A 20,687-nucleotide genomic window follows, 5' to 3' on the forward strand; every position below is an offset into this window, starting at 1 on the left:
AATCCCTACAAACGCCAAAGCTTCCTGCCCTCGGGAACATACCAAAGGGCAACAGGCCGCAGAGCTATGCTGAAGACCTGGAGACTGCCTGCACTCTGCTTAATACTCTTCATGTCCTTTAACACCGTTTCATACTCTGTCGGTGAATACAATTGTCTTTCAGGATGTACATCTTTCCTTTGAAACCTGACAGTCTCTGGCAGCTAACCAATTCTTACCCATATATTGCATTAGACGTTAATGTACGTTTTTACGCACAATGCATGCAACTACCCCCACAGAGAGTGGTTTTCCGAAGGCAGCCAAGTAAACACGTGCTGCCATTCCAAGACAGTGAATCTGAGGAAAGATGAATCCAACAGTCCTGGTGTGCTCGATTTAGAATGAGCTCAGAGAAACCCAGTGTAGCATATTCTTCCTAAAGTGTCATTCCGGGAGGGGGAAGACCAAGGGAATGCCTGTCAACTCCCCAGAGTCCCTCTGGACTAGCAGGAGGCTCAGCCAACGTGAACCAAAGGCCTATTCTTTCATGAACGTTTGCAGTTTATAAAATGAGTAGAGCAGCAGGAGACAGTCCCAAGAGCAGCAGGCGTGGAGCCATCCTCCCGGACACCGACGCACGGTCTTTTCCTGCCCTCACAGTCAGAGAGTGGCCGTGGGAGCTGACGAGCAGGTGCCTCAGCTCCGCTGTCCCTGGCCCCAGACGAGAGGTGTTCGCAGGGTGAAGGTGTGTGGCAGCACTACACGAGCACCATGACTCCAGCAGCATTTGCTCGCTTCGTCTCTGTGTTACATTTTGGCAATTCTTGCAATATTTCAAGCCTTTTCATTATTACGGTATTGGCTATGGTGATCTGTGATCTGTTATTATGACTCGCTGAAAGCTCAGATGATGGTTAGCATTTTTTTAGCAACAACGTATATGTATTTTTTAAAGATTTGTTTATTTATTCATGAGAGACACACAGAGAGAGGCAGAGACACAGGCAGAGGGAGAAGCAGGCTCCAGGCAGGGAGCCCCATGTGGGACTCGATCCCGGACCCCAGGATCACGCCCTGAGCCAAAGACAGACACTCAACTGCTGAGCCACCTAGACGTCCCTACAATGTAGATTTTTAATTAAGGCATGTACTTTGGTGTTTTTTTTGTTTTTGTACTTTGGTTTTTTAGACATAATGCTATTGCACATTCAATAGACTAAAACAGGGGCACCTGGGTGGCTTACTCGGTTGTGCATCTGCCTTTGGCTCAGGTCATGATCCTGTGGTCCTGCAATCGAGCCCAGAGTCAGGTTCTGCTCAGTGGGGAGCCTGCTCCTCCCTCTCCCTCTGCCTGCCGCTCTGCCTACTTGTGCTCTCTCTGTCAAATAAATAACATCTTAAAAAAATAACAGACTAAAACAGAGTACACACATGTGCACTGGGAAAACAGAAAATTCATTTGACTCACTTCACTGCAATATTTGCTTTATTTCGGTGATCTGAAACTGAACTCACAATATCTCCAAGGTATGATGTATGTGCACTATTTATTTACCACACGAAAGAGTATTAGCCAGTGAAAGAGGAAGTCATTGCATTTTTTCCGATATGGGTAAGATACATGCAAACTTTCATTTACTGTCCAATCCATATTCATCTCAATCTAGATTCTAAGATGACATAGGGACACAGAAAGAGCAGACCCTGGTGCCAACTAACTTGCTGCTTACCATACAAGAAACTTTTTAAATCAGGGCACTGAAAAAAAAAAACATGCCAACCAAAATTCGTATCTCCCTACTTCAAATAAGGAAGGTTAATAGAATAAAAAAAAGTCACTTCTCGTTCCAGTTGTAACTTCAAACTTAGCAATCATATGTTGTTTGCCTGCTGAGGGGCGCCTGTGTGGTGCAGTCAGTTGAGCATCTGGCTCTTGGCTTCAGCTCAGGTGGTGAGCTCAGGATTGGGGTCGAGCCCCCTGTCAGGCTCCACGCTGAGTGCAGAGTCTGCTGGAGACCCTAGCTCTGACCCTCCCTGGTGCTCTCTCTCTCTCTAAAATAAATCTTTACCAAAAAAATGTTTGCCTGCTGAGAAGCCCTGTCCTCAGAGAGAAAAAGTCTGGGAGACCATGGCACCCTGGCTGAAATAATGTTCTAGGCCTGAGACAAGAGGTGCTACAGCCCAGGGAGCAACCCAGCAAACCACAATTTAGATAGCCTTCATGTGCCCCCCATAAATGCTCCAGAAACATGGCATACCCAGTTAGCCAATCCCCAAAGCCAAGCCAACTCTGGGCTCTAGACTTATTTCCTCATCCCTTATTCTTTTTTTAAAAAAATATTTTTATTGATTTATTCATGAGAGACCTACAGAGAGAGGAAGAGAGATAGGCAGAGAGAAAGGCAGGCTCCCCATCATCCACCAAGCGGCCCCCTTGTCCCTTATTCCTTATCCCACAAACATTTCCTGCCTTCCACGCCAGCTTGCAGCTCTCTGGACCCCTGGTAATCCGCTTCAGGAAGCCCCAAGGTTTGTCTGTTATCACCCAGATTGTCTTCTTTAATCATTCTTAGCACCATCTTGCACCTAAATTATCATCAATTTAGGTCTTTCTCCGACCTTTCACTCGGTAGGAACCCCTCATGCAACAGCTTTCTCCTCTTCTCTCTCTCTCTCTCCTACTACTTGTGCATCTTATGAGTTAACACTTTCAAATTCTGGTTCTCAATCCCGCCACCAGCTGCTGTAGTCCACTGCTTTCCTGGCTTTCAGTTTTCCCTCTGTCCTCTCTCCCACAATCACTCCTCAGTATCCAGAGGTTTTGATTTTTTACAGACTCTGCCTTAAAATCCTGCTCTGGGGGCACCTGGGTGGCTCAATGGTTAAGCATCTGCCTTCGGCTCAGGTCGTGATCCCATAGTCCTGGGATCAAGTCCCACATTGGGCTCCCCAGAGGGAGGCTGCTTTTCCCTCTGCCTGTCTCTGCCTCTCTCTGTGTCTCTCTCATGAATAAATGAAATCTTTAAAAATCAATAAATAAAAAAATAAAATCCTGCTGTGCTCTGGAAAGCTAACAGTCAGAAATCAGGTGAATCTTTGCAGCTTTGGTATCCCTGCCCTCTAACGAACTGCTCAAGAAATGCTCTCCTCCAGTTCTAAAGACTTTTTTTCTGTTTAGTTTGGTGTAATCCTACATAGAAGACCTGCATCCAGTTAACTAAGGTTTCAGCAATATACCCAAATGAGGTTTTTATTACATAGAAATCACTTTGTTTTTTTTTTTTTTTATGAAATTTTATTTCTGACTTCAGGATAAAAATCTTTGTTAAACAAATGCCTAATGCAGCATTTATTAGGTGCCAGGTGCTCGATAAGGGCTTTCAAAATATTAACTCGGGAAGCCTGGGTGGCTCAGCAGTTGAGCGCCGCCTTTGGCCCAGGGTGTGATCCTGGAGACCCAGGATTGAGTCCCACATCAGGCTCCCCGCATGGAGCCTGCCTGTCCCTCTGCCTGTGTCTCTGCCTCCCTCTCTCTTTCTCTCTGTATGTTTCTCATGAATATATAAATAAATAAATAAATAAATAAATAAATAAATAAATAAATAAATAAATAAATAAATAAATAAATAAATAAATAATCTTTTTAAAAAATTTTTAAAAATATTAACTCATTTTATCCTAGTAATTGACCCCATGAAGCAGGTAATAATTTGTGCTAAAGTAAGTCAGAGAAAGAAAGAAACTGTATGATCTCATATATTAAAATGAACTTGCCTAAGTAATTTAATTTCTTCAGTGTCAGGAAGTTCAAAGCTGCAGAGTGAGGATTCATCCTAGGCGTGCTGGCTATGGAATTTATGCTCTAAACCAGGGTCAGCAAACTGGCTTAAAGGCCAAATTTCTTTTTGCATGGCCTCCTAAGCTAAGAATGACTGGGAGAAAAAAAAAAAAGCAAAAGAATTAATATTTCTTTAAAAAAAAAGAATTAATACTTATTGACACACATGAAAAGTATATGAATTTAAATTCAAGTGTCAATAAATAAAGTTTTTTAGTTTGGGGGTTTGTTTGATGTTTTACTTTGTTTTGTTTTGGTAAGCTCTATAACCAACATGGGGCTTGAAGTCAAGAACCCAAGATCAAGCACAGCCCACCAACTGAGCTGGCCAGACGCCCCCAGAAATAAAGTTTTAACAGAACGCAGCCACACAAATCCATTTATGTATTATCTATGGCTGTTCCCAAGCTGTAACAGCAAAGTAGCTGTGACAGAAACTGCATGGCCCCCAAAGCCTAAAGTATTTATTATCTGAAAACAGTAAATTTTTCAGTTAAAAAAAGGGGGGGGGGGGTGCTCCAGAAAAAGTCTGCCAATTGCTGTTCTAATGTCTGGTGTCTTTCAATTTAAAAAATTAGAAAACCAATTAATAGAGTTTATAGAGACATTTTCTATAAAGAAAACACTGTAGGGCAGCCCGGGTGGCTCAGCAGTTTAGCGCCGTCTCCAGCTCAGGAGACGGATCCTGGAGATCCAGGATCGAGTCCCACGTCAGGCTCCCTGCATGGGACCTGCTTCTCCCTCTGCCTGTGTCTCTGCTTCTCTCTCTCTCTCTCTCGCTTTCTCTCTGTGTCTCTCATGAATAAATAAATAAAATCTTAAAAAAAAAGAAACCACTGCCAATCTGTTTTGCTAAGCAGGAGGTATCTGTACAAGATAGTTTCCTTTTTGTCCAGTCCATTATCTACACAGAGCTAAAGGGAACATTTAAAAAAGTTAAATGAGAACAGCTGGATGGATTCTATCACATTTACTGAGCTTTAAAATCCCTGTCCCTCCTTCTCCACCCTCACCTCAACCACCCAGCCCGCAGCCACACCTGCCTGTACTCAGAACTGCCAACTGCTGCAACCACTCCATCTAATTAGGGACCCTGTCCATGTGGGGTTTGGTTTTATTTTAATTACTAGACTCTTTCATCATCATTTTAGCACTTCATATTTTATAACTGTTCATTACTTTACTGGCTTGTTGTCTAATTCTGCTATTAGCCTCTAAGCCCCAAGATGGCTGGGACTTATCCACGGTGCTCACCACCAAATACCCTAGCACCCAGCCAGATATGCAGAAGGCACTCCCCCAAAATGTTGAGGAGTAACACAACAAAGAAATGACCCATTCTTAAAATTAACCATTTCTTCTCTACCAGGGCTACATGTTAGATATATATATAACTCATATTTTCATTAAGATTTTTTTTAAGTAACCTCTACACCCTACAGGGGGCTCAAACTCAGAACCCCAAAATTGAGAAGTGCACGCTCCATCAACTGACACACAGCCAGGTGCCCCTATATTTTCACTTATTAAAGACAAAATCTAATTTATGATTTTTTTCCAAATTCCATCTTAAGTATGTAAAATTTTTTTGAATTCTATCAAAGAATAAATATTTATACAAATCTGAGATTTACGGATTTGACACATAGTCTGTGAAATACAAAATGTTCAAATGGTACTTTATCAAAATATATGTTTTCCTTATAGACATTTTCCAATATCTGCTTAGGGCCAATTAATTCTGAAATCTGTAGTAATCATTTCCCAGGGCTCTGATGTCATTTACCTTTTAGTATCTAAGACCCCAAAAATAGTGCTGTTTTTAGGAACATGTTTAGAGAACAAACTAATGGAAAGCCTGAAGCACTTTATAATTATAATAATTAATTACAAAAAAAAACGACTAAAAGTAACATGGAGGGTGTTACAGGGGACAACTCTGGCAGTGAACGCCCAACCCACAAAGATTCTTTCTTCTCTAGGAACTGTCTTCATTTAAAAGTGGTGTCCAGTAGCCAAGGCTGCACTTCTTGTTCCTGGCCCCCTAGTCAAAGCAGGGTCAGTGAGAAACTCTCCCAGGGAAACTGAAACTTTAGGCTGAGAGTCACAGCAATAAGAGCAACTGGTAGCAAAGTCTCTTTACTCGTTTGTTTTTTTTTTTTTCTTCCCCAATACTTTCTGGGATTCTATAAGATTTACAAGCTTACATCCAACAGTTTTCTTCAGTATTTTCTTTTTTGAATTTTTATCTCAATGTGATTGGGTTCTGTTGACATAGCCAAATGAATCTATCGTAACTGGTACTGCCTCCAGGAATGAACTGGAGTGACCCAGGGAATCCCTTAACCTATCACATGGGTCAAATGGTAGCTGACAGTCTGTGAGATACTGTGTATTGTTTTTATTTTTTTTAATTTTTAAATTTTTATTTATTTATGATAGTCACACAGAGAGAGAGAGAGAGAGGCAGAGACACAGGCAGAGGGAGAAGCAGGCCCCATGCACCGGGAGCCCGACGTGGGATTCGATCCCGGGTCTCCAGGATCACGCCCTGGGCCAAAGGCAGGCGCCAAACCGCTGCACCACCCAGGGATCCCTGTGTATTGTTTTTAGACTGTACTTTTGAAATGTCCTTCATTTTGGATTACTAATTAAACCAGCTCATCAAACATCTCAATTACTAAGTTTTATCCTTTACCTTTAATACACAAATATGAAGACGTGTGTGCTCTTCAAAGTCATCCATTACTGTTTCTGGTAGATACGTAAATCAAGTACATGATGGGGAAGGTCTAGTTTTCCTGACTACATGAAGTACTAATAGCATGTTACACGTTAGTAACGGCACCGTAATCCTAAAGAAAGCATAATTTCAGGCTAGAATTTATAGACATTATCAAATTAATTTATGTTCTGGTAGCAAACAGTGAGCTCCTCCCTCACTTGGCATCCCCATGGGTATGGGAATGAAGTGGGATTTCCCTCAAGACCTTTGAGATAAGATTCTTGATCTTTCTACCAATGGATTTTACATATATTTCAGGGAGCTTAATGATGTAATAACTTAGGAACAAAGTATTTGCTTTTCCATATTAAAACTCAACCTCATTTAAGTATTTGTCAGAGCTACAGAAATAAATTTTTGTTTATCTTTTGAGGCCAAACAGAAAAGAAGAGCTTTTGCCAAATAAGTACTCAAAAAAAAAAAAAAAAAAAAAAAAAAAGGTAAATTATTCCTTTCCATTTCCAGGCACAGTAATCTCCTATTTAGTTTACTTTTTACTAAATAAATAATAGGTGAAGGAAGGACATAGCTAAAAAAAACTGCTTCAAACAAAACTGGACAAATTCTTACAAAAACATTATGACCTTCAAGCAATCAGTTTCTGAGCAAACAGACTCACAGATTTTAAAGAGTAAGAACTTTTATAGTGACACTTTAGATATAATTTTACTGTGATTTCTTTTTTGTTTCAGAATAAGCTTCTGTTGTTATAAATTAGTAGAAACAGAATGAAGGTTTTCCCCAGTATTTTTCTTTACTAGAAATACTGTCAGAAAAATTACACTAATGCTATGAGAAAGAGAACTAAAAACATTTTCCATCACCAGGCTGTATTTCTGCAAAAGAAAGAAAGCCACAACTGCAGTGAGTTTTTATGTTCATCTTTCTTTTTATCCAAACAGTAAGACTCTTTCTCTTTGGAGAAAAGTAATTCTATTGAGCTTAAAGTAGGAGTATCAGAGAGAAGACTAGGAAAAGGAACAGTCAAAATAATTCCATTATGCCTCCTGTCAATCTATATGCCTGTGAGCCTCTTTTCTATTATTATATTCCTGATCTAATACTGGAGTATAATTTAAAATTAATTTCTTAAGTAAATTACATACCCTGGACTCTGCATCATCTTCTTCTTCATCAGGATTATAAGCTTCTGCACATACTATAAAAATAAAAATGGACATTCTTCCATCAGGAAACATACAATAAATATACCCTAAAAAATTAATGAACAAAAAAAGAATCATGGTATAAAACAACATTAGTTTATTTCATCCAGAGCAAGCAGTTTACACTCAAAAATTGATTCCTTATTGCAATTTATAATGAATTTATTTATTAAAATATAAAGCTGCGCTTTAAGACGATGGCAAATGCTTTCTGTTATTCAGAGACACATAGCTTCGCCTCTTCTACTTTCATTTCTAAGCTACAGAAATGTATAAGATCTAAAAATTACTTAAAGAACACACACTAAAAAAAGCTAAGTCTGCTATGAAATGATCAACTTAATTATACAGTTACAAGCACCTCTCATAAATTATCCATAACCCAATCTTCCAAGAGCAAATACGATTAATGTGTTCATATTCCTTTCTAGTCTTTATTCTGAATTGAGTTCATACTGCATATGCAATGTTAAAACTTGCTTTTTTCATTTAACACCGTAAGAATTTCACATACCATTAGAAATATTTTGCAAAAATTGTTTTAAGGACAGCCAATTGTTTACCATAAGCTATAATTAACCACTCTCCTAAGGTTAGACACTTAGCTGGCTTCTCTTAAAACAAGCTTGCAATAAACATCTTCATGCATAAATATTTGCCTACATTTCAGATAATGCTATAGGAATTATTCCCAAATGTTATTTTTAGGAGCTAACAGGTATGACAATTTTTCAGCCATACTGATTACCAAGCTTTCCTTCTAGAGGGACTGTATGTACCCACTGTCCTACAAAGAATGCGTAAGAAGACTCCTCTAAATTATATAACAGAAATGGATGTTACTGCTTAAAATCTTTGCCACTTTAGATGAAAAAATCATTTAAATCTTTAAATTACTTTGAATTTGAACTATATTCAAATGTTTGTAAATTGACTCTATTTCTGCCTTTTGTCCTTATGAGCAATCTCTGTATGCACTTGGTTTTCCTTTTGATTTACGCTAGTTGCTTAACACCACTTTGTTATCTTTCTCAGAATCATTTTACCCAGTTTGCTTTTTCATGGTAATTATAAAGTTGTCGCAGATAGCTATGCATGCTTGCTTTTAATGCCATGAGATCAAGGACGAAAATTCCCCAATATGATTTAAACTCAGCATTAAACATCACAAAAACACCGTGGGTTCCTAGGAAACGCCTTTCTTCATTTGCAAATCTAAAGATTATTTCTCTTTTGTTTTTTTAAAAGTAGATTTTATTTTTTTACATTTACCCTTTAATTCATATGGACTTTACTCTGCCATAGACATTTAATTTTAACATAGAAATTTAAAGAACAGAGGATTGGTGAAAAGATGACAAATGTCTTTCCAGGGGCTTCAGGATGCATCAAGAGTATTATCATGATTAGTACTATTACTGCATTATTATAAAACCTGACATTAGCTTTCTTTCCTCCCGGCATTGCTCTATATACACCTTGGCCAGTGAGTGAGTGATTTTTAACCAGGGCCAATTTTGCCCCCTAGGATGACATCTGGCAATGTCTGGAGACATCTTTATTGTCACAACTGTGGGGGCTTAGGGGGGGGAGTCACTGGTTATTGAGGGAAACCAAAGATACTAATAAACTTCCCACAATGCACAGAGCAGCTCCCCTTCCCCCCAACCTACAATCCCCTGGCTCAGATGTCAACAGTGCTAGGGTTGAAAAACTCTGACCTACTGTATATTTTCTCATTCAATCTCACAACAACTCTAAAATAGATCAGTTTTCTATCACCTGACAGGTGAAAGACCAGGGCAGAGCGGTTTACGTGTATCTTGGCCCAGATCACACATTCTAGTATAACAGGACCAATACCAGATCCCAGCATTGTCTGGCTGACCCCCAGAGCCCTGGCTCTTAACTACTGTTCTGCGCTGGACTCTGGTGAATTCACCGGCATCATGCCTGGACTTCAGCCTTCTGTCTCAGAAACCCAACAGAAGGGGACTGGTCTCTCAGGGGCAGGCTCCTGTTAAAGAACCTCACTGATGCCTATCACCAGAATGCCAACTTAGTAACTAACTAATTCCCTGAATCAAGTATGGAAATCAGCATGACCAGCTCTCTCCCCACAGGAAGACCATGGAAGAAGCCAAATCACAATTAAAAGGTTGCTTGGTGAGAAAGAGCTAGGAGGAAGAGAGTCTGTCTAATAAAATGAATGTTTAGTGGCATTCGTCTGGGACAGCTTGAGTTTTCCGCATAGACCATACAGATGGTCCTTATCATGGGGCCCAGACACTTTAATTGTGTTGGCTCCCACTTTCCAAAAAAGCATGAGGACATTTACTTCTAAAGCTTGGCTCTGAAACTGTGCTTCCGTAGATGACCAATCTCATAGGCAGGACTGCTACCTGATTAGTAGGGCTCAGTACAAAATGAAGACACAGCCTCAGTCTCAAAAATTCAGAATTTCAAGAGAGCAACAAGAGAGTATCAGACCAAACTCTGAGACCTTTGTAAATAGGGGGCCCGGGCAGTCAGCCCTGGTAATGGGACCCATATATTCAATGAGGTGGTACAGTAGGTAAGACACTTCAGTTGTTGATCTTACATTTTAATTCACAGAGGGAAATCTTAACCCTCTAATTCCTAAGTTCCAAGCCCCTATATTCTGACTAAAAATCAGGAGGAGTAAGAATCTATTGTGTTTCTAAATAACTCTCAATTGTCCCAGTATTATTTAACACCCTTTCTGATTTGTGGTATCTGCTTTCTCACTCCTTTGTTTCTCAGCTGCCCATTTCATTGAACTATTTGCCGTATCAGTAGTACCAGGATTCAGTTGCTGGCGTTTATGTGCAATGTTTTACCATGTTCCAGTTCATCTACCAACCACCTCCTACGGCCAGAGCAAATAGAACACCTGCAGTCTTGTACCCGGTCATGTGCCTTCCAACCCCTTATCTTTACTTCCACTGTTTTCTGGGGTTGGAGCTCCCACCACATCCTCCTTTCCAAGCCATCCATCCCTTCTCTCCAGCCCCAGCTAAAAAGTCAAGACAACAGCCTTACCTCCTCAGAGCAAATTGAGGAAAACCCACATCCATACTCCCTGTGCCCTGTCCCAATACCATGGGCAGAGCTCACTGTCATCTCTTACCACACTGTACTCTACCAAAGTTGTAACTACCCGTTCCCCTCTCCAGGCCCATCAGGGACTATGTGCTCCTGGTCCTCCTTCTATTTCCCTAGCACTGACCTGGCTCAATGCACACTTTTTTTTTTTTTTTTTTTGAATGACTGATTAATGAACAGACAGGCCTGCAAGGTCCTTGAGGGCATAGATGATTGTCTTGTTTAAATATCTCCTAAGAGTCTACCTGCATTATACACTCTCCAACACAAGTTGAATGAATGAATTAAAAGCTGTCCTTTGCTAAAATGACTTAACACCATTTGTCCAAGAAAAAGGAACAGAGTGAAATGAGAACCCTTTATCTTGTTCGCCAAGGTGCCTGGCACAGAGCCTGGAAGTTCAATAAATATCAATACAAGGAAGGAATGGATGAAAAGTTCTATGTCTGGAAGGACCCTCACACCAAAGCCTCTAGATTATACAAGCTGCTTTGTATTCTTCCTAAAATATATTTACCCTATCCCTCCTGGGCAATGTGAAATTGAGCCTGAAATTGTATACTCCCTTCTTTGTTTGGCAATTACACAGTAGTGAGGGACAGAGCCTTATTCTTCCAGTGGACCCTACATTGAGGTTTTCCTGTTATGTTTGTATATATAGATTTGGACAATACATCAGTTATCTAGAATAGTCCAAGAACTTAAGTCAATTCCCACGCTAGACTGTGAAATGCATGCACTGTGTAGCCAGATGCCTGTCAGTTTGCAGGACAGAACAGGAAGTGAGAACCATATTGACTCTGTATCTTTAGGGCTTGGCCCTCAATCTTTTCATGCAACACACACATAGACACACACACACACACACACACACACACACAGAGCTGCACACAGTTGACCCTTGTACCATGTAGGAGTTAAGGGTGCCGACCCCCTATGCAACTAAAAATCCACATATGACTTTTGACCCTCTGAGAACTACAAAGAGCCTCCTGTTGATCAGAAAAATACTGACAACACGAACAGGTGATTAACACATTTTGTATGTTATGAGTGTTCTATATCGTATTTTTATAATAGAAAAGGCTAGAGAAAAGAAAATGTTATTAAAATCTTTAGAGAAAACACATTTACAGCACCATACTATGTCCTACCAAAAACAAATCCATGTATTAAGTGGACCCGCACAGTTCAAACCATGTTGCTCAGGGTCAACTGCAGTGATAGACAGAGTTAAGGGATTTTCTTTCCCCATCATGACAGCAACTACATGTTGTCCAACAGTAGCCCTCTGACTGACACCAAATGGGTCATCTCACAATTCAATTTAATTAACAGTATCTACCTGAATTTAGTGTCAGATCCTGTAAGTCAAAGGGCTGGGTCTTGCAAGATTGCCTCCACTTGAGATGCTAACCTCAGTTCCCAGGACACCCACACATCTGAACAACTAGCTATAAACTTAGGGTTCTCACGACCCCTTCCCTCTGGTTCTGTAATTCACTAGAATGACTCAAAGAACTCAAGAAAGTACCTTAGTCTTACCAGTTCACTAGAAAGGAAAAAACTCAGGAAAAGCCAATGGAAGAGAGACACAGAACAAGGTATAGGGGACAGGCACAGAGCCTCTAAGTCCTCTCTGGGTATCCCACCCTCCCAGTGCCTTCCCCTCCAATGTTTTTACCAATCTGGAAGCTCTCTCTCTCTTTTTAAAAGATTTTATTTACTTGAGAGACAGAGAGTGAACAAGAGAGAGAGCACAAGTATGGGGAGGGGTAGAGAGAGAAGCAGACTCCCCAGTGTGCAGGGAGCCCAATACAGGGCTCATGACCTGAGCCAAAGGCAGACGCTTAACCAAGCCATCCAGGTGCCTCTGGAAGCTATCTTAGCTCTTGTCATCTAGGGTTACATTACACAGTCACAACTGATTAAAACATTAGCCAATGGTGATTAACTGTGTCAGGCTCCCGCCCACTCCCAGGAGGTTGGTGGGGGCTCTGGGCTGGGGGGTGGGGTGGCGCTGAAAAATGCAAGCTTCTATCCAAAGTTTGGTCTTTCTGGCAAGCAGCCCTCATTCTGAAGCTATCTAGAAGCCCCTCCACCAAGAGTCACTAGGCACCAAAGAAATTATTCTCATTTAGGAGATGCTAAGGGTTTCCAGGAGCTCTGTGTCAGGGGCCCAGGACACAGAGCAAGCACCCTTCTTACTGTACTAGACAGGGGTGACGGCAACTCCCAGGGCCACTATACTTGTTGGTAATGTATAAAAATGAGTACACACAGCTCTGCATTGGACAAGTTTATATAACCCGTGCTAGCTTTCAGCCTAACAAAGCATAAAGGAACCAGCTTGAACTCCATGAGCTATTCCACTGGGCCTCAGCAACTGGCACACAGCCTTGTGCACAGTACACCCTCAATAAATATTTGTTGAAGGAGCAAAAAGCCAATGTGGCCTGTACAGAAAAACTGCGTGGTTTACAGGCTTTTAGCATAGGAAGAAAACTGCCTTCTGGAAAATACATAAAATTTACTTTTCCAATGTTCTCAATCCATTAAGATTTTAGCATACTTATTTAAATGGTAATCAGCTCAAAAGAAAGCCATGATAAAAGCACAGGTGTATGAGACAACATAATTCTGCATCAGGATGGTTAAACTTAGCTTTTGAAGTGGAAATGCCCTCCTACAAAAGGAAAAAAAATTACCTTTACAAATACTAGTTTAAGGCATGCATTCTCTTAATCTTGCTTAAGATTAACTGGGGGAGGAGGCAAAAAAATTACTTTTTAAAATTTTTTGTGGGTAAAGCACATAAATACACACAATACACAGACAGTACACCTGTGCTATTAAAATCTCATTGTGGGGTAAGTGGGAGGGATGAAGGGAAAGAGCCTACAAAGACTTGGGGGAGGGGCATCGGGGTGGCCCAGTGGTTGAGCGTCTGCCTTCGGCTCAGGTCATGATCCTAGGGTCCTAGGATCGAGTCCTGCACCAGGCTCTGGAGCCTGCTTCTCCCTCTGCCTGTGTCTCTGCCTCTCTCTTTGTGTCTCTCATGAATAAATAAATAAAATCTTGTTTTAAAAAAGACTTGGGGGAGAGCCAATGATAAAAATAAGACTGAGAAGCACCAGGATAAGATGTGCTAGTCCCCAGTGAAGTAAAGGGAAGAGGCACAGTGACAGTCAAGAGACTCTCCCCTCCCCCTACCTCATCCATGTTTCTGCCCTGAAAGTGTGGTGCACACCTGCTCTGACACATCAGTGCGGATCCTAACTTTGAACTCCCAGAGCAAAGGCATTTGGATGCATCCACAACATAGAAGTTCACATTTTGATCTCAAATCACATTCGAGTGAAAGGATGCATCGGAATTCTTATTTATCATTTTAAAAAAAAGTCTGTAGAATTCGGGAGAAGCTGCAGAGTGAAAGAATGCTGGAGAAGCACAGAGGAGAAAGTAGTGGGCAGCTGCTCAGAGGACAGAGAAGGCTTCGCAGAGAAAGAAGCCCCCCGGCAGTTAACGGGCAAGGCAACCAAGTCTGAGAAAAGAAGAGACTATGTATGTGTTCCGTGCTGTATTTGTAGCCCTTAGATCTGCAACTGGCACACAGTAAATGGTAACAAAAATGGCTGGGAAAGGAACAGTCATTTTAGTGGTGAGAAAAGTAGAGTTTTCTTTTCATCTTAGACCTAGGAAAACTGCATCTGTTGGGACAGCTGGCTTGCACAACAGTAACAAGCATCCCCAAATCTGAGTGACTTAAAGCAGAAGTTTATTTCTTGCTCACAGGATGGGTCCATCTCAGGACAGTGGGTACTTTGCTCCATGTCATCTTCATGAAGCCTGCAGGCTGACAGCCCCACCACCACTTGGAAACACCAGTCCCCAAGGCAATGGCAAATTGCTTGCTGGCCCCTGACAGGTTCTAGATATAGCACCCCAAAACATGGCACCCTCATTTTGACTATATTAAACTGAAGATGTCTGACAAAACATCAGAAGCAGGAAGGTCACTCTGACTTCTCCCACCTTGCCCTTTGGCCCTGAAATCTCCCATGTGAAAAGTACCTTCCCTGTACCAGGGGGGAGGAGGACATCCTTATCACCAGAGACAAGGAAGTTAGGGTGAGAAGTCTATATAAACAACCCTTAACCATTTACTACCAGGAGCTCAAACCCCTTTGTCTTGTCAATCCTTCATAGATTTATTGTTGCCCAAAATATGAAAGTTTCCTGCTCTAGTCACTTGTTTGGGTCTTCATTTTCTTGTGAAGGATCCCATAAACATGTAAAAGTTCAATAAAATGTGTGTAATTTCTCATTATTCCTTTTTTAAAGATTTTATTTATTTATTTGACACAGAGCACATACAGGAGGAGCAGCAGAGGGAGAGGGAGAAGCAGGCTCCCCCTGAGGAGGAAGCCCAATGTCAGCCTTGATCCCAGGACCCTGAGATCATGACCTGAGCTGAAGGCATACACTCAGGTGAGTGAGCCACCCAGGCGTCCCTCTCTTGTTACTCTTCTGTCAGTTTCTTAGGCCCAGCCAGAGACCCAAAGAAGGTACAGGAGAATTTTTCCTTCCCTACACTTGTAAAGCTTCTGCCTACAAGTGATACTCATCCCTTCTGCCAAGAAGAAATATATAATCACAGTTCCCAGAACAAGTGACACAGCCATTCCTAACTTCAAGGACACAGGGACATGTATCTCATCGGATGCTAAGAGAGAAAACCAGAGTATTGTGAAGAGTCTTAATAACCAATGAAACCACCTGATTGCCCTAAGCTCAAGGATTCCTCTGTTGTCTTCTCCATGAGGAGTTTAAAAGGGAAATGGAGAGTACTGAAATCAACCATATAGATTACTTAAGAAAAAAACATTCTTACCTTAAAAATCTATAGACTAAGACTCAAACTCTACACACAATCATTACAATTTCCTTAAAACTGCCTTCCAAATATTATTTAGTCATTGAAGATTTCACTTAATATGTTACTATTTCCTGCAACAAAATATTAAAAGTTTTAATGATCTACCATTATTGCTTACATTTCAGCTACAAAAAAGAGCAATATAAACCTTCGTTGAGGTGGGTTCTTGAATCATCCCCAACATATAATTACCTAAAAAATGGCTATAAATGTTTTCCTGTTATTTCCACTATTAAACAGCCCCTCTGTCACAAAAGCATTTTAGCTATACCACACATTTTATTCAACTGCCCTGATTCATTACAACCCAACTGTTTTTGTTCCCCTTTAACAAGAGAGATATTTAGGGACTCAGTTGGTTAAATGTCTGACTCTTGATTTTGGCTCTGGTCATGACCTCAGGGTCGTGAGATCGAGCCCCATATTAGGCACTCAGCAGAGAGTCTGCTTAAGATTCTCTCTCCCAGGCAGCCTGGATGGCTCAAGCGGTTTAGCACTGCCTTCAGCCCAGGGTGTGATCCTGGAGACCAGGGATCGAATCCCACATCAGGTTCCCTGCATGGAGCCTGCTTCTCCCTCTGCCTGTGTCTCTGCCTCTCTTTCTCTCTCTCTCTCTGATTCTCATGAATAAATAAATAAAATCTTAAAAAAAAAAAAAAAGATTCTCTCTCCCTCTCCCTTTGCCTCCCTCCCCAGCAAGTGCACACTCTTCTTCCTCTCAAATAAAAAATGACTACAATTTTTTTAAAAAGACAGAAATTTAGAGTAAAACTTCGTAACTTAACAATTCATTTCTCTGTTTTTGTTTCTAAAAACGATTTTCCCTCATCTGTATACCACTCCTCTTTAAGTGACTGTAAATCAAGAACAATTCACACCTCACAAATAAACCATCACGTGCAGGGCACCAGTGGAACACTGTCACTGAGACACAAAAATGAGCAGCAATAGAGAGCTTCAAACAAATGAGAATTTGTCCATCATTTGCTATTTTCCTATATTTAAAAGCTGTGGAAACCAAAACACCAGCTTAATGTCCACCTCAAACTTACAATAACATGGCTTCCTCTACACCTTGAATACTTAAAAAAACACCCTCAGAGGTGGAGTACAAGAGAGTGAAGAGTATGCAAATCCTCACCCCAAGAGCAATGATAAAACAAGACAAAATTTCCACCAATAAAAAACAAAACCATTTCAGGTCTCTGCAGATTAAAGGCATATAACAAATGTAGAAGCATTTATTCGTATAAAACTACTGCACCTCAAGTTACAACAGGGGGAGAACACAGGAGAAAACACTGGCATGTCTTTCATTTACTTAATGACCACACTCAAAACACATCTGACACCCAAAGTATGGGTTGATTTCCACATGACTAATTCTCCAACACCAGCTGGGTGTCCTACAATTCAATTCAGTGCTGACACCAACTGCCTGGAATTAGCACCAGATCACACAAGGTAAAGGTTCAGTCCCCTATGACTGACCCCCCACTGCAGATGCCAATTGCAAGCAGTATGTACAAAGGTTATCTACAGCTTGTTTGACTTGCCTACAGATTGCAGGTTATCACAACCTCCTCAAATTTCATCATAGAACTCAGAAGAACATGTTTACCAATTTACTAAATAATAAAGAATATAATAAAGGATACAGTTTAACAGCTAGGTGAAGAGCTAACATAAGGATAGGTCCGGAAGGGTCCTGAGCACAGGAGCTTCTGTCCTTATAGTCAGAGTGTGCCACCCTTCCAACATGTAGAGGTGTACTCCAAACCCTGTACTTTGGGGATTTTTATGGGGCCTTCATCAAATAGGCATGACTGATCATAACTCAATCTCCAGCCCCTCTCCTCTTTCCAGAGGATGGAGGATAGAGCCAAAAGTTCTAAGCTTTTAATCATTGCTTGGTCATTCTGAGGACCAGCCCCCATCTTTAAGGCATCCAGAAGCCCACCAAGAGTCACCTCACCAGAACAAAAGACACTCCTATCACCCAGGGAATTCCAAAGGATTTAGGAATTCTGTGTCAGAAGCCAGAATTAAAGACCAAATATTAGTACAAAAGATGCTCCAAATGCTCTTACCACTTAGGAAATTACGAGGGACACTGAAGAGCTCTGTGCCAGGAACTAGGGACAGACAGCTATATATAATTTCTATTCTTTTACAGGGACTCCACAGCATTCTTGCTTGGAGCTGCTATCCCAGATCCCCCATCTCCAGCTCAGTCACCAAGGCAACTCTACCAGTTTTGCTGCTGCAGGAGGCTAACCTGATTGACCGCAGAGCACAAAAGAACCAATGCCCAGCAGCAAGGTTGGTAATGGTGGTCTTGTAGGTAGACAAACAGGAGGACTAGAACCTTGCCTACCTTAGGTCATGGTTCTGGCTGCAGCAAGCAACAGATCAAAAGACTAACTAGAAATTAAACCCCCAAAAATGAGACAGCAAAGAGAAGCTTCATAAGCTCTTCAAATGTCCATGGCTGAATGGAAGGCTCTGTGGGCATGCAGGAGAAACTAGACAGGACCCAGGCCATCCACATATCCCTGGCTGTCCTTAAACCTGTAGCATATGTGGAGAAGAACAAGATGGTAGTTAAAAGTCAGGGCACTTCTTAAAACTATCTGAAATTTAAACATGCTTCCCAACTCAAGCACAGATCCATCAGCTCAAGGCATTTGAGTGTAACCTTTAACTAATCATGGAGAGATAACTAAGTGATGTACACATAGGAGCTAAACCTAGAAAGCCAAGGCTAATGTTGTTTGTTTGTTTTTTAATTAAAAAAAAAAAAAAAAGCAGGGACATTAGTAGCCCCATACTCAGAGGAGACAGAGTTTATATATTTACCCTAGGAAAGTCACTGAGCAAAAAATAGCAATAACCCTGAGGCAGAAGAAATCAGAATTTGGAATTGCTATAAAATATAATCCAAAATGCCAGCTCTCAGCAAACTTATAAGAATGGGAAAGACCAGCAAAAAAACAGGAAAGTGTGACCCATATTCAGGAAAACAGCAGTCAATAAATAGCAAAGACTTCAAAGCAGTGACTGTTCAAAGAACTAAAAGAAATCAGGTTTCAAGAATTAAAGTGTGATAACAATGACTCAACAAATACCTTCACCTCAATAAGGAGGTAAAAATTACAAAAAGAAAAGAAAAGAAAGAAATTCTAGAGATGAAAAGCCTACTGAGATAGAAAATTCACTAGATCAGCTCACCAGGTTTGACTTGGCAAGAGAAAGAATCAAGGAACTTGAAAACTGAGCAAGAGAAACTACTCAATCTGTAGAAGAGACCAAAAAGTGAACAAATAAAAGTGAAGAGAGTCTCAGAGACCCGTGAGACAACATCTAGCACATTAACCTGCAGTTCCAAAAAATAAGAAAGGGGGAGAAAAAAATAGAAACAATAGCCCCCAAATTCCCAAATTTTATGAAAAACATTAACTTAATGGTTCAAGAATCTCAATGAAACTTAGCCAAGCATAAACACACACATAAAAATTCATACTTAAACACATTTTCATAAATTGTTTAAAAATAAAAAATAAAGAAAATCTTTAAAACTGCAAAAAAAAATTATCATATACAAGGGAACAATAAAATAATAGTTAACTTCTCATCAGAAACAATAAAGATTGGGGCACCTGGGCGGATCAGTTGGTTGGGCACCTGCCTTCAGCTCAGGTCATGGTCCTGGGATAGAGCCCTGTGTTGGGCTACCTGTGCAGCAGGGAGCCTGCATCTCCCTCTCCTGCTCCCCCTGCTTGTCTCTCTCTTTGTTGAATAAATAAATAAAATCTTAAAAAGAAAAAGAACCCATAAAGATCAGAAGGCACTGATACCATATTCAAATTGCTGAAACGGTTTCACAAAGAATTCTATACCCAGCAAAAGTATCCTTGAAAAATGAAGGTGACATGAATGCATTCTCAGTTAATCAAAGACTGAGAAAATTTGTTGCTAGCAGATGTGCCCTACATGAAATACTAAAGGAAGCCTTTAGGCTAAAAGAACATGACATCAGATACTAACTCAAATTGGCAGGAAGAAATAAAAAGCACTGGAAAAGGAAAACATGTGAGTAAATAGGAAAGACCATATAAACATACTTTGCTGGTTTTTCCTCTTTTTACTTTAAAAGACAAGATTTCATAAAGTAGTAATTATAACACTGCACTGCTGGGATTATAACATATACAATGCATATGTCAATAACAGCACAATGGGCTGTTCCTCCTAGTTCATGCACCTTGGAAAGGCAGTCTGGTGATTACATGTGGCTATCCCCAGGAAGAGACCACCTCTTCTCAGTTTGTTGCTGCATAATGATCAAGGTGAAAGAGGTGAGGAGGATAATACAGACCCATTCTGAGACTTCAGGATCCCAACCTGACCACTCCTGGGCATGATGTATCTCTGGCCCAAAAACGTATAATGCTTCCCACAACATACAGAATAAAGCCCAAACTCTTACCAAAACCCATACATTGCTAACCTTATTAGAATATTCACTATTACTTCAACCTAATATCATTTCACATGGTTTGCTCAACTAGAAATTTATTTCTTCCACTCCCACTTATCAAAAGCCTACTCTTCCCTCAAAACTCTACACAAACGTCCTCTCTCTCCTGTCATTTTCCCTAAGCATACGAGTCAGGACTAAATGCTCCCTTCTATTTAGGAAAACAGAATGCACCTTATCCTGCTCTTTTTTTCTTGTGCTGAGGGCTAGAAGTTATTGCTGGCTTACATTTAGAAGCTACATTGTATGAAAATGAATACCTTTAAACCCTGGAAAGGCTCATACTCCAAGAGGCATGTAGGAACTGAGCA

At 40.7% G+C, this 20,687-nt stretch overlaps 1 protein-coding gene across 2 annotated transcripts in view; it reads right to left on the minus strand.

The window, feature by feature from the left end:
• PRKAR2B (protein kinase cAMP-dependent type II regulatory subunit beta) overlaps window positions 1–20,687 on the minus strand; it is a 93,119-nt gene that overhangs the window by 26,449 nt on the left and 45,983 nt on the right. The window contains exon 3 of one of the 2 annotated variants that reach the window (XM_038562710.1): window positions 7,712–7,764. In XM_038562710.1, the coding sequence (XP_038418638.1) occupies window positions 7,712–7,764 (53 nt within the window). Of the gene's footprint in view, window positions 1–7,711; window positions 7,819–20,687 lie in introns of both variants that reach the window. The other variant, XM_038562709.1, reaches the window with a different exon arrangement.

The sequence above is a fragment of the Canis lupus genome, chromosome 18 (genome assembly GCF_011100685.1).
Source record: "Canis lupus familiaris isolate Mischka breed German Shepherd chromosome 18, alternate assembly UU_Cfam_GSD_1.0, whole genome shotgun sequence".
NCBI lineage: Eukaryota > Metazoa > Chordata > Mammalia > Carnivora > Canidae > Canis > Canis lupus.